General features: G+C 41.8%; 1 protein-coding gene across 14 annotated transcripts in view; it reads right to left on the bottom strand.

The window, feature by feature from the left end:
• The window catches only part of PARD3B (par-3 family cell polarity regulator beta), a 1,014,396-nt gene that overhangs the window by 71,795 nt on the left and 928,037 nt on the right, over nt 1-14,564 (bottom strand). For 2 of the 14 annotated variants that reach the window (XM_027589187.1, XM_027589186.1), the window contains exon 22: nt 11,961-12,022. The exons of 9 other annotated variants lie outside the window; for them this stretch is intronic. In XM_027589187.1, coding sequence (XP_027444988.1) covers nt 11,961-12,022 — 62 coding nt within the window. Of the gene's footprint in view, nt 1-5,197; nt 5,431-11,960; nt 12,023-14,564 lie in introns of those variants that run through there. 3 more of the 14 variants (XM_027589189.1, XM_027589190.1, XM_027589191.1) reach the window with 3 other exon arrangements.

Raw genomic sequence — 14,564 nt, 5'->3', positions numbered from 1 at the left:
GAGGGGGAGAGAGAGAGCAATAGGAAAGGAGGGAGGGAAAGAGGGAAGGATGAGGGGGGGAGGGAGAGGGGGGAGAGAGAGAGAGAATTCTTACTTTCTCTCATAAAAGAGCCTATTTTCTGTGCTTTTTATATACAAGATGAATAGCTGGAATGATATGACATATTTAAAAGATGATATAGGTATCACCAGACACACACGTCTGTGCGTACACGTGTATGCATGTACATGTAGGTGTGATGTATGTATGTGGGTTTATGTAGACACAGACACACACAATCATCTTACTTTGGTTCACAGAAACGACTCAATGCCTAGAATAAAGCTTAAACTCCCCAGTGTGATATCCACAGTTTCACAGTCTACTGTGGTCATCATCGTTGTCACCCTCCTCCCCTGCCTCATCTTTGCAGCCCCACTTCCTGCCACTTCGCCCTGCATACACCTTCCAAACCGCGGGTCTTTTCCTGACCCCCACGTACCTGCACACTTTCTCGTCCCGCTCATCTCGTCCTTTGCCCTTCCCACCACCGCCCTGGGAAACTCTTCTGACAGAACTATTCACTTCCTATTTTCTAAGAGCCTAGAGTATATCTTTTAAATAGTTACTTAGAGTATTATCTTACAACGATCTTTTATGATGGTGTTTATTAACACTTGTTGTCCAGCACGTTTCATGCTCACTAAATGTTGGATGATTAAAAGAATGAGCCATTTAAATGAAAAAAGTAATCTTGAAGGGGAGACATAACACAGGCAAGCAGAGAAACACATAATCCTAAACTAACCAGAGAAAACAAACTTGAATTAACCTAGTTGGCCTACCTCAAGAGGCTATTCACAACTGAATACAGTGCTCCAATTCATGGGGAACATTAATTCCACTGCATGGAGTGAAGTCAAGAAACAATCTTCATTGTGATTTAGGCATTTAACAGTACAGATGTGAAGCGTGCATTTTATTACATTATTGAACTGTTTGGGATCCAACATAAGTACCAGTACCCCTACCGACTGAGTGGGGAGCGCATAATAGCTGGGTCCCTTCCCAGGGCAGAAGGGGCTCTGGGTACCAGTAGGAAGTGAGCCCACCTTCACCTGCTGACCTCAGTCATTCTGTTAGAAGTCCTACCACACTCTTTCGGTGGCTTTTCCTAAATGAGTGCAATCCCAGGGTTAGAGCCACATTGTGGAAGAAGGCCCTAGATGCCTTTCTTTCAGAGAAGCCAAGATTCAGAATCTGAAGGGAAGCATCATGGAGCAGGAGGTCAGCAGACGGGAGAAAGAAAAAGAAAAAAAAGAAAAGAAACCAACACTCGACATGATTCTCTCCGGGTGAAGAAACAAAATTCCAACTTTGGCAGCTAAGCATTTGAAATGCTAGTTGAGTGCTGTTTAGATGACATCCCGTATTTCAGAAGAAAAACGTTTATCTACTTAATTGAGGGAGTACTCATTGTGCCCCAGTACAGTATGAAGGTTGAGCAGAAATCAGCACCTATTTATTATCTATGACTGCTTTTTACTGTTTCTGTGGGCTCAGTTGGGGAATCGTGAGGTGATTTATAAACTTTAGTCTAATTCTTCTAACATCCCTCAGATGTAGTCAAAAGGATAAACAGGGATCTCGACTCATCAGTGTAATGAAATTAAGAAAGTGAAAATTTAGGATGAATTTTACAAGGAACTTACTATGGTGTAATCCATTAGGATGAAGGATAATTTCCCAAGGGGGGGTTGATCTGTATGTTAGAAAATGTATAACGTCCATTCATAATGTATTTGTGACAGACGTAATGCCATGTCCATCTATAAATCAGATTTGCCTTCTGTGCAAAGCCCCAGAGTCCTTCTTACTGAAGGTTATCCTCATGGGCACTGACCTGAGAGGATTTAAAATCCAAAGGGCCCAATTACTAAAAATCCTCCATCATCTAATTGGACTTTGGTATGGAAAATAATACCAGTATTAATCCAAGTCACTTGGAAGGAAGTAGAGAGAGTTTCATCTCCCGATTCTGTCATTTGGTCCAGTATAGTCTAGGGACTGGGTCTCTTCGAGCATCTTCCCCAAGGGCCATGGGGAACTCATGATGGGAACTCACTTTTACTCTGCAGACAGCAAAACTACATAAATTATGCTAGCAATCCACAAATGAGTTACTGACCATATGAGGAACACTGAATTTAAGCTTTGGAAGTTCACAGGGGAAACATCATTTTCAATTTGAGGGTCATCCACTGGGAGCAACTCATCCAAACAAAGAATGGAGTAGAATCATCTGTCCTTAGGGTCAGAGACCAGAGACCATAACTCAAAGAGCAGCAAAATGCGAGTGGGAGCAGGAGAACTCAATGCTTTGGAAAGAATAGGCATGTAGCCCTTTTCATGCCATTCCTGAGCATAGGAGCACAGCCATAGGAGCATGTGGTTTGAAAGTTAACCAAGTCGTTTTTTTAAAAGCTCAAAATTCAATTCAGCATGCAACAGTTTCAATGGTGCTCAACTCAGTTACCAGCCACCACCCTTGCTCTACCTTGCCATTCTTACTCAATGGGACTTCAATTACCTTCCCATAGTAAATACCTTTAAAAATCCCCAATTGCCCAGATATTCATGGAAAGCACACTGCAAGAACCTACAAAAAAGAGAACAATCTTATTAAAGGTTTTTAGGTCCGCTCCAATTTTCATTAGGCTTGCTGCCAAGTTTTTTTATTATTTATTTATTTATTTATTGCCAAGTTTTTATTAGACTCACCCTGATTGCGCCTCAACCTACCCTGTGGTTTAACACAATATAGCACCATTGGGCATGTTTACCGTCAGAAAGGATAACATACCAGGAAATGCAATTTGGGCTAAAATTCTCTGCAGCAAAGGCCCCAGAGAAAAATGACCCAACACTGCAATGTGTTTCTAATGGCTAATTTCTGAGTCATGGAAATCTGGGATCCTTCAAACATGGGAGCCTGGCTGTTGCGTGAGGAGTTATAGCAAAGAAAGGGTGGCCAGGGCTACCTGGTACAAAAGAGGTAATTGTGCAGGTGGTGGAGTGGACTCACCTATCTCTAGGGATGGGAACACTTTCACTGGGTAAAGTCTTCAATCTCTTGTTCTTTAAAATACGTGAATTAAAGAGACCCATTAAATCAGGTCCTGTATCAGTATTTTCAGAGACTTCTGAAGCAAATATATTTCTTTTTATGTTACACATATCCCAATAGTAGCAGTGGTATTGTATGAACGGAATGCTAGTGTTCAGTTTGAACAGAATAGTTACTTACAAGTTGCAATGAACCACACTGGCCATGCTTTGTGTAACCAATAACAGAGTTGCAAGCTACTGTTAGTATGTATCTCAAAGGATAGTTTAGTTTTGAATTGTCCTATGACATCTTTAGGCATGGAAAAAGTACCACAGTAAGGAGTCTTAGACCATGGCTCTGCCCCTATCTCTATCTGTGGATGGGGGCCATTCTGAGGAACAGTTATACAAGGTTGGAGCCCGTATGAAAGGAAAGGCAGGCCTTAGATATGTGTGATGTGCATGCTCAGTGGCTTTGACTACTTCCTCTTTCCATCACCCATGGAATTTAGAGGTGGCTGCATTCCATGGTACTGCCGGTAGTAACCTCAGAAGGAAGCAGAGAAAATGTGATGATGGGGGCGATATGTCTGCATGCTAGCCACGGAGCTAGGAAATAATGCATGGCGGAACTCCAGTCTCATCTGCACGCAACCTCTGCAGAGTGGAAAACTCCTGTGTCACGATTAGGAACAAATCTGTCTGTAGAATGGCCTCTGGCATAGATAACCTGGAGCGAAATCATAGGTCATCTCTCCTGAAAATCATTTGTCTTAGGTGGCTCTTCAAAAGAAAAGAGCAAACTACACCCATTGCCAACCCTTTATACTCTTTTCTAAGCAAGAGTAGGATGCATTGTATGTGCATCTTAGAAAATCAGAAATAACAGTCATCAGGGAGGATGGGTAAGTAGCGGACTTAATAATTTGGCTCCTAAAGATTCCTGCGGTTTTGAACTAGTTAACCTCTCTGCTTTGTTCCCTCCCCCTCCCCCTTGTTCCCACTGGTCCAGCCGTGCTGGCTTCCTCACTGCTGCTCCCACATGCCCGGCACCTTGCTCACGGCTTTCCTGCTCACATTGCCCTCTTCCCTGGCAGGTGCTTCAGATGGCCACATGCTTTTGTCCCTCACTTTGTGTCCCTGCTTAAATGTCCCCTATTCAGAGAAGCTTTCCCTGACTGCCATATATCAAACAGCACACTTCGCCCGGCTACGTGTTCTAGCCCCTTAGCACAGCTGTATACTTCTTTGTGGAAATCATCATGGCACGATACTGACTCTTCACTTACTTACTGTCTCTCTCTCTCTCCTCAAAAACGTAAGCTCCATGAGGACTTTGTTTGCTTTCCTCATTGCCTAGACCAGTGCTTGGAAGACATTCAATAAGTTAATATTTGCAGGGCGCCTGGTGGCTCATTTGGTTAAGTGTCCGACTCTTGGTTTTGGGTCAAGTTGTGATCTCGAGGTCCTGGGATCGAGCCCCATGTGGGGCTCTGCACTCAGCTTGGAGTCTGCTGGAGATCATCTCCCTCTCGTTCTCCCTCTGCTCCTCTGCCTGCTCGCTTGCGCACACACACACTTCCCCTCTCCAGTAAATAAATCAAATCTTTAAATCAATATTTGCTTAAGTGAAATAGTTAAAAATCACTTTTCTACACACTCACTTCTTCTCTTGTTACCTTCCTTTCTCGTTGTTTTCTTTCCATTTTTTCTTCTTTCCTTCTCTTTCCAAACAATAAATGCACAGAGTGTCGCAATGTAAGAAGTCTTCGTAAATGCCTTTTAGATGTCTGTTAGAAGTGGCTGGTTGTCTAGTGATTCCCTTTTTTGTCTCTTAGAACATTCGTCATTGAAATCTTTGTCTTCTTGTAATTTTAGTATTTGTTTTCTTAAATTTGAAAATGATTCTGGTCACGTGGGAGTGATTTAATTAACTGTTAACGTTTTGTTATTGATTTTGAAATTGGGTGACGAATGATCTTTTTTAAAATGTGTATTTTTAAGTTAACCTGAAAAAAGTCTCCGGCCATAAGCTTAATTCTTATGTATGATAAAAGGTGACGGGGTAGAGTAGTGAGACAAGTCAGGAAGGTGATGAGAAAGGGTTTTTATTTCCAACATTCATTATTTTGAATTAACCTATGAAAACTTTCACACACAGAGATCTAGTGACTAGGAGAATAAAATAAGTCACTTAAAGCTCTGTTTAGAGTACGCACTTCATTTATTTGTCTTCTGTCATCAAAGTATAGAATAGCATATCCAGGCACTGGAGTGTTCCTCACGCTTCAGTCTCACTGCTGAATTGTTTTATTTATGATTGTTGCTTTCCCTCCGCCTTCCTTTGCGGGAAGAGAATACAAAAATTAAAATGTATAAATTCAAAATATCCACATCTTAAAGAGAATATGTCTAATATTTTCCTTGAGTGAAAAAAGAGGGATGGACATATTTTGCTTTCCTTTCTTTGCAGTGAAAGTTGAAACAGTGATTTTGTGTTATTATAACACTCATCATTTCTCCCTCTAATTTGGATGGTTTTTAATAAAGCTCGATTGATTCCACTGAAAGGAATTCCTCCTGGCAAGAGCAGAACACACACACTGATTGCTAAATATGCAGCAATTATCATATTCAGCAGCACACTTTAATATCTTATTTATAGATGTATCTATCTGTAATTTGCTTTAATTAAGTTGCATTGATTTTAATGACAGGAGCGATCCTCAGACAAGGGGCTGGTGTCATATGCCCCTATGAGTCTTGGTCTATCAATCACTCTCTAAGATGTGGTCCTGTGCCTCTGTGACCTTCTTTAGGCTCCAGGCAAGCCAATCCCAAGGAAGTGAAATTTCAGAGAAAGTCTCAAAGTGTGGACACATCAGAATTTATCCCACTGATCAGAGGATGGTAAAAACTGAGCGGTAGCTTGGTGGAATGAAAGCGGCAACTGAACTTTAAAATGGCCTCCCTCATGTATAGTGTCCTCACCAGCCCCGGCTCACTTTATTTTCACAACCACTTTCTCTCAAGTGTGGCTAGCAACAGCATTTTGCCACTCCAGTAACTCAGCCTTTTTTTTTTTTTTTTCCCTCCCTGCATTTCCAATAACACCAGACAGCTCTCAGAAGGATCTTGGGACCTGAGGTATTTTTGAATTCTTGATTATTTTTCACACCCCCTCCTGGTGAAAGTTCTGGGAAAACTGGAAGCAAGAACTTATAACAGTTTGCCTTTCACAACACCCATGTTCAAAAGCAAAGGGACTCGCTGGCTCAACACAACACAAAGAAACATGAAGATAGCAAGTATATTTTTAAAGGCTCTAAAATATTATCCATCATGACCAGAAACGATTTCTCTTTCTTTTTTAATGGATGAAGAAGTAAGCACTGCCTCTATAAATCTTTGCACCTCAGAAGGTGCCAACATTAATTTTGTATAAATTATCCATGTTAGAATGCCAAGGCATGATCACAAAGGAAAACTCAGAAGACAGTTATGCCAGTGCATTCACAGGTTCTGGTCACCATTTTTCACTCACTGATTATTGCTACAAGTGTTGATTAATAGTGGTGCTCACGCTGCTAGAATGCATTTCCCTGGAGGCGAAGAAAACATTCAAGAAAAAAAAAAAAACAGAAAGAAGAAAAGATAATAATCAACCCATCCTTCCGCTTCTCCGTAATAACCCTGCAGAGGGTGTGCAAATCATGGCTCCTGATGATCTCTGTTAGCAGCTTCTGAGCCATTTCACTAAAAAGATCATCCATATGCATCAGATCACCGATTTGTCAATCAGTTTATAAGGCAATTAAATGCTCCCTGGTCTCCCCTCCTTCCCCCTTTGGGAAAGTATAAAGTGATATAAACAGCAGGGCTCCGAGAGCAGTGTTAGGACATCTCACACCTGGTCCCTCTCCTGCCTCTTTGTGTCCTGTCTGAATTGTGGGAGAAAGCTTCCATGACAATAATGTGCAAGACTGGAATTTACCAAGGCTGATTAGCTTAGGACTTATTTTTCTCTCATCAGTAATGCCATACCTCCTATCCACGGAGGGAAACTATGAATTGGATTTAGAGAGTGAGAACATTTCTTAATAAATGCAGTATGACAGGAGATATGAAAAACGCAGGTGAGACTACTGCAGGGGAGGCTGGTATGACTGGGCTGTGCTACTTCAGACCCTGTTCAGACCTTAGCTGGACGAGCGATGGATCTTGAAGGCTATCCGTTCCTCTTTGTCCAGTTCAATACGATCATTTCCCGCCTCATGTTTCTCTCTCTGGGTGGCTTTTCCCATCTTTTCTGTGCTGTGTTTTTGTTCTTCTAACTCTTAATTGTTTCTAATGAGGAGCAGACAAGGGATGGCTACATTCACAGTTCCCTTCTTGATTTAAGTGGAAGACTAATTAGTATAAATTATGGCAAAAGAACTGCAGTCCCATAAGTTGGAAGAAGAAAAGCAAGGGAATTTACAGTATTATATCTTCTTGCACGGAATATGCAATTTATGCAATCTTCCACATGGAATCGGGTTTAAGTTCATTTTGGCTTTTCCATAAATTCTTTTACACCAGTCGTGGTCAACATCAATATTGAAATCTCACCTTTGGATCATAACCCTTCTACTTTGACATCTCATCCTTCACCCACCTCCATCCTGGCCCTTTGCTAGTGATCCTGCACTCTATAATTCCTTTACGATTCTTATCTAGATGACTCATGCCTCTGACTTACAGCCCTTCTTTCTTCCCGATTTCATCCAGCATGGGTCTCTGTGTGGCCAACTGGGAAGACATTTTTCTTCACGTTGTCTCTCAGTGGAAATATGGGAAACATCTTGTTGGAGATTACGGAAGAAAGGAAGTCACCTCAGCTCCTATCCCTCTAGCCACCCACAGGGCAGAGACTTTTGGGGCTACCATGAATCCCTATCTTGACTCTAGCTCTCATTCTTTGGGAAACTGCAATAGTCCTTAAGGAATTGAATGTTTCCTTTTGTAAGGAGGAAAGAGAAGTTCAAAGATTAAAACAAAAACAAACAAACAAACAAACAAACAAAAAAACCCCTACCTAAATCTGGTGGGACACTTTCAAACTTTGGGTCATATGATCTGGGTTCAAAGCTAATATGTGCTTGTCAGCAATCATGTAACCTTTCTGGGCCTCGGTTTTCTCCTGTATAAAAATGGGTTCCTGTCTTTGTTGAAGTGCTTAATATGACAATGATAATGTCTTTCAAAATTTATGGCAGTATATAAAGTATCATATATACATATATGAGATGTTACTATGAAGACAACATTGCACATGCACATTACTATGAAGACAATAATGCACAAAAAAAAGACCCCATGAGAGCGTGTTGTTGCTTAGGTGATCACAATGCTGCTAAATTCTCACTCTATTTTCTCACTTTATTTGGTCATGCAGAGACAAGCCAGGCCCCGAGACTACAGAGTAAGTGGAGGAAACAAACCAGAAAGGCTTCCACAGACGGGCAGCCGCATAGGCAAGCACACCCTTGCCATCTCGGACCAGTGCTTCCATTTGGAGCTCCTCAGATGGGACGGTGCTGTAGGAAGACAGCGAATCCCTTGACAGTTATGTTAACAGAGTCACAATACTTAGCCAATGGCACTAACCAGAGCACGCTGCATTTGGAAGGAAGCAGACAAAGCAGAAAAGGGGAATATAAAAACAAGGAGAAAGTAATAAATTGATAAAATGTCTAAGCCATTTTAGAGCAACGACAAAATCCTTATTTTTGCTACAACCGAACGGCCTACTGAAAAGCGGCATTACACGTGAATGAAATCAATGCCTTTATGATGCTGGTATCTACTCCTCACCCCAAAGTCCTCAAATCCTGTTAACCCTCTTGTGGGTGGGTGTGAGTAGCAAAATACATGTCTCAAGCATATTCGGATATCTTTTCTCCCAAACTCCACAAGCAACTTAAATGTGGCAGAGAACTCGGTTTAATATTTAACAAGTTGCAGCTGTAAGGTCAGATGTGTACAGCAATTTCTTTCCATATGCTCTCGCATGCCATTCTTTTGCATCTTGTGTTGGAAATGTGCATACCCTACGGACAACATTTCTTCCTCTTCACAGCGCTGTTGGGTGGCACCTTCTTTGCCTGCTTATACCAAGTTGGCAGTTGGTAGAGGTTCTCTATGATCTGGTATTATCTTTCATTTGTGCTACCAGATGGATACCAGATGGGTAATTGTAGCCAGGGCCTCCTGCCCCAAGTCCACACTGGAGCCCATGGGCATGGACCTGTCAGTGAGCTGACTCTAAAATGGTGCCTCAAAGAAATACTCCTTAAAACTGTATGCATCTGTTCCCCTGCGCTAATGACCCTCAAAGAAAAAAATAATAATAATAACAAGGGAAGAAAGCAAGAAAGGAATCTTGTAGACAAGTTTTTCTTTAACTAGATGTTACATCTGTAAGAAGAAGGGAAAATAACCATAAAGGGCTTGTGGATGTCAAACTCATCTCTAGCTAATGGCACCTCTAAAAAGCCACCAGCTCAACTAGCCACATCAGTAGAAAAGTGAAGGATAATCAATATATTCCTTGTTGGTGATATCCGCACAATATAGACTCTCAATTCCAGAAGGGCAGCTTCTACATGACATGTTCCGAGGTAAAAAATGAAAAGGAAAAAAAGAGAAATCTAAGAGCTTTGAAAGGCCTCAGTGAGTCCTAGGGAAGAACACAGAGTAGAGATAAAAAGAAATGCACAAAATGGGAAAAACCTATAGTAAGAACTCATCCCTAATCTATTTCTCTTAAACTGATGCCGCGGTTGTCACTTATGACAAATTACATTTAAAAAAAATATCCTGACAGATCATCTGGTTGTTTCAAGTGTGTATTTCAGCAGTTCATTATGAAAGTTTATTTTCTAAATTAACTACAAATAAAGTGAAATCTTCCAACCATTCACTCACACAATGCTGTCAGTGATTTTTTGCAGCAGACATCAAAGCATATTCCCTATCCATGCCTGGCTCTCTTCATGCAGAAGTTATCATAAACAGGTTATGTGTTCCCTTAGGTTACTATGGAAACACTTTCTTTTCAGGTCATCCACTTACAAAGGTAACATTTGCATTAAAATAGGTTGGAAGTTAATTTTTTTGAACACTCAAGTGGGGTCATGCCACCATATCCAGATCTATTATTCTAAAATCCATGAGCATACATTGATTTAATCTATAAAAAGACTTGAACGAGGTGCTCACCTTATAGGTTTAATTGCCTGCATGTCAGGTAGCTACTTGGACCACTGTAAAAGACACTAACCAAATTAACTTTTGTTGCAAAAGAAAATGTGACAGTGACCCACTAGCTGGCATTCCTCATTATGCTAATGTGTCGGATAGTTAAGTCTGTGTCATCTCTGACATAGAAGAGTCTGGAGATGAGAACACAGGTGTCAAAAGGTCTTTGTCTTTAGAGATTACTAGATGACCATGCCTTGGTTTACCCATTTGGGCCACCAAGATTTCAATTTGGCAAACATTTGTCTAAGGGCAGCAAAGCACTCGGGCTGGGCACAGAGTAGACTTAAAACATGCAGAAGCTCTCAACTGAGTTGTGTGATGGCACCAGGTAGGATGTGATTAACTTTCACTTCCTGGCGCAGACAAGGAGTGGTTAGAGATGCCCCGACAGAAGAAGGGTGATGTGGTTGGAGCACCTGGGGAAGACTATGCAAAGGAGATTATTGTGACAGTGCAGATACACAAAATGTGGGCATACACTAACATATGGCATAATCCCGGGGGCTAATGGGACTTCTATGTAACCCATCTTCTGGATCACTCGTATAGACCACTCGTTAGTGATCATTGCTGGCTGTTTACGAGGAACTCTGTCCGAGTAAGAATCTCTGTGCACTGTGTACCATGAGGAATTTCTCCTCAAAAGCAACCAACCCATCTCTGACAGCATCATGCAGTCATCAGCGACTTGAGAAAGGTAGTGAGATGAAGCCTATGCTCTACAGTAGAGGGAACTAGACTTCATATCCATGGAATCTTGTGTGTTACTCCTAAGATGCTTACGGGAGTGTCTTGATCCTCCTCCGTTGCCCGAGAGAGATCCAGAGACAGGGTGCACAGTTCAACAAGAATTTATCAAGTATATCTTCTCCACAAGACCAGCATAATGGGATGCCAGAAGTGGAAAGAAGGAGGTAGAGGTGGAGGTTGCAACAGACTGTGATAAAGGGTATGTGTTGCACCTGCCCTTCCACATTGAAGCAGAGGCAAGAGGGGGTCTCAGGGCTGATCACCATAAGGTTCTCCATGGCAGAGGAGAAGTGAGTAGCCCTATCTTTAACTTCCCTGGTCAGTTATCACCACAGAGAAGACATACTTGGTATGCTAGCCAACCAAAACTGAAACATTAATGACTTGCTTTACCAGTGTCCTCAGACCACTGTCCACCTATATAAAAGAAGAAAGAGCTAGGCTCTTTTATCCTTTACTGACTTTGGTCACATAGTACAGAATCAAAAGCCTTACTGTAGTCAAAATGTTTTCCTATCTTTTTCCTGTCAGAGGACAAATAGTCTTCTAGAGAAAGATGGTAGGATGTACTGAGAAAATTTGTGCTAACCAATGTCCCTTGTCTCCCTGCAATGTGTGTGTGAGTGTATGTGTGTGTTTATGTTTCCAAATAGATGGTTTAATTATCTGCTCCATTATCTTTGTATCAGGCATATTTATCAATAAGAAATGAATGCCATCCTGGAAACTGATTTGTTCAAGGTAACTTTCATTGTAGTTATACTTGCATGTCTGATGATCGTTCTACACTTGTGCTATCTTATTTATAGCTACATACCTCTTATTTGACTTCTCCACCATCTTGAAAGCCAAATACAGTCTCAGTGGCCACTTGTATCCCTGAATGGAATTTACATAGAAAGGGATGTGGACATATGAGTACAAGAAACATTTAAAATTATTTTTCAATCACTACTCATTATTGATGAAGATTGGTCTCCCTCACTCCACACTACCCCCAGATGCTATGTCTAAACAGTAGTGAACAAAGGCCACAATGTTGTACTTTGGGTGTTGCATACCTCAGGAATTTTAAACTAGACAAAACTACAATAATCATTAAAGATAAAGCAGTAAGCAGAAGTTCAGTGATACTCTTGTAAGTTTAAAACTTTTCCACGTCGATCAATTGAGCATCTGCATGATTTTCCTCACTAGAATTAAAAAGGTAGTAATATGGAATGTGGCATCTGTCAAGTTTGTTTCCTAGTTAAAAATGGAAATATGGCTAGTCAGTAAGTGCTATAAACGGGAGACAAGCAGTTTGACATCAAAGTTGAGCTTGGTATCAAACTGGAGAGTCTCACTTATGGTACTGAAGCCCGTGAGATCCTGCAGGGTTTCTTTTTCTTTTTCTTTTTTTAAAGATTTTATTTATTTATTTGACAGAGAGAGAGAGAGAGACAGTGAGAGAGGGAACACAAGCAGGGGGAATGGGAGAGGGAGAAGCAGGCTTCCCGCAGAGCAGGGAGCCTGATGCGGGGCTCGATTCCAGGCACCCCTCCTGCAGGCTTTCTGACTGGCATGTTTCTGGGTGCACACACTTAACCAACATTTAAGGACAGGAGGCCATCAAAGCCAAGCACTTTTTATAGAACTCTACCTTGCAATATTGGAATGAACTTTGCATCTGCCACCACTTCTGCTTTGAGGTCAAGATTGTGTCACCACCAGATAGAAGGGTAGCAGTTGAATGGGACAGGCCAGTGATAGCCACCTAAGGGTGTAGAAGCACACATCCACAAGCCTACAACCAACACCCAAGTGTAGCAAGGAGTACACAGTGGGACCGAGATAAGAAGATGGGTCTGAGAGGAGAGGAGAGATTAGACCAAACTGTGAGACGGAATCCATGTTCAAGATTGTCCATGATAGGATGGCAAGCACTTGGGATCAAATTGAAATGGGTGACCAATCCAGGGCAGGGAATTCCAATAGGAACACCATCTCTAAGTTTCTAGGGGTACCGGAGGTATCAGCCTCCATGGAAATCTGATCCTCATGAGGAGGCGGAACCCCAGACCCTGAGAGACAGGAGGTCATAAAAATCAAAGTAGGACTGGCTTGATTCTAAGAAAACTTTTGAAAAAGGTTCCCACAGATTTCCCTTCACTTTCCCAGGATGGGCACAGATCATAAACCTATAGGAACCCAAGTGATGGTATTTGCAGGGGTAAAGGGCCCAGGGGCAGGGAGTCAGCCCTGCCCTTTTTGAAATTCTCATTAAGATGAAGTTGTCACCAAAATAGAGAGTGACTATCAGTTTGATGTGAGAAAGAACAAGCCTTCAGTAATGATGGGATTCATGTGTACCCATAGTGAGAATTTTCTATATTATAAATATGATTCTGTTATTAGATTATCATCCACACTACAGACCTCAGACTAGGAATTAATAAAGTCATGCAACCAGTGTATCTATGTCTGTGGCTGGAAATTAGAACAATGCAGCCTGACAGAGGCAATAAGATATTTATATATTCAGAGGTAACTGCATATCCGTAACACTTCGCATTACATTCTAATTATTTTTTACAACTTCAGTGTAAATAAGAAAACCCACAACTCGATCCTCTGAATTTCTGTGGCCCTTTTCGCCTTAGCCCTACTGAAGTTATGCTGACGGGCAACCAGAAAGCCGGCTCTCTTACTGCATTTTGCAGCCTTTCCTTCCAATTTGGAAGTTTTACACCATGTCTCACTTTTGCAGGACCATTTAAAGAAAAATTAGGAGTTAGTGCAGGAGGGGGGAAAAAAGCCATCATATCTTCTAGTCATACCATTAGATATGCATTGTTTTACTGTGTGTGAATAAGTATAAGCTGCAGCTAGGAAAATGGCCTTTGTGATGCAATAAAACTGTCCTGGAGCTTGCTGTGATTCATCATGAAGAAATTCCTTCTTAAAGCGAGGTTAAGCGTTAAAATGGGTATTGAATTCTGGACTCAGTGACAATATGAGTGAGTGCAGGCCATTTACCACTGCTCTCCCAGATTCCACTGAAATGGTCAGCAGCATCTATAGTAGGTGAAATGTGAACCAGAACTAGGTATTGAGGAGTATCTGCTAGAAACAGTGCCACAGACCAAGCTGAAAGGGGGACATGGCGCCCGCTCACAACCAGTCTTGCTGGGGAGCTGGCGGAGGAAGCTGCAACTTTTCCTTTTGAGGTGAGGCTGGAGGGGAGGGTATAGGGCTGATGAGGAGACTAGCATGGAGATTTTCTTGTCTTTGGAGTGGCCACCTTTCCAAAAGGTCCATCTGGAAAGCAGGGGGTCCTCAAGGTGGCGATAGCAGGGGAAGCAAATCTAAGCACTAGAAAGGGTTCCCTCCTGATTTGATGGGCAACATCATGAGGATGAAGGGTAGACACAGCCACAGG

The sequence above is a fragment of the Zalophus californianus genome, chromosome 3, assembly GCF_009762305.2.
Source record: "Zalophus californianus isolate mZalCal1 chromosome 3, mZalCal1.pri.v2, whole genome shotgun sequence".
Lineage (NCBI taxonomy): Eukaryota > Metazoa > Chordata > Mammalia > Carnivora > Otariidae > Zalophus > Zalophus californianus.
The sequence above is the reverse complement of the archived record's forward strand: the minus strand, read 5'-3'. Positions and strand labels throughout refer to the sequence as shown.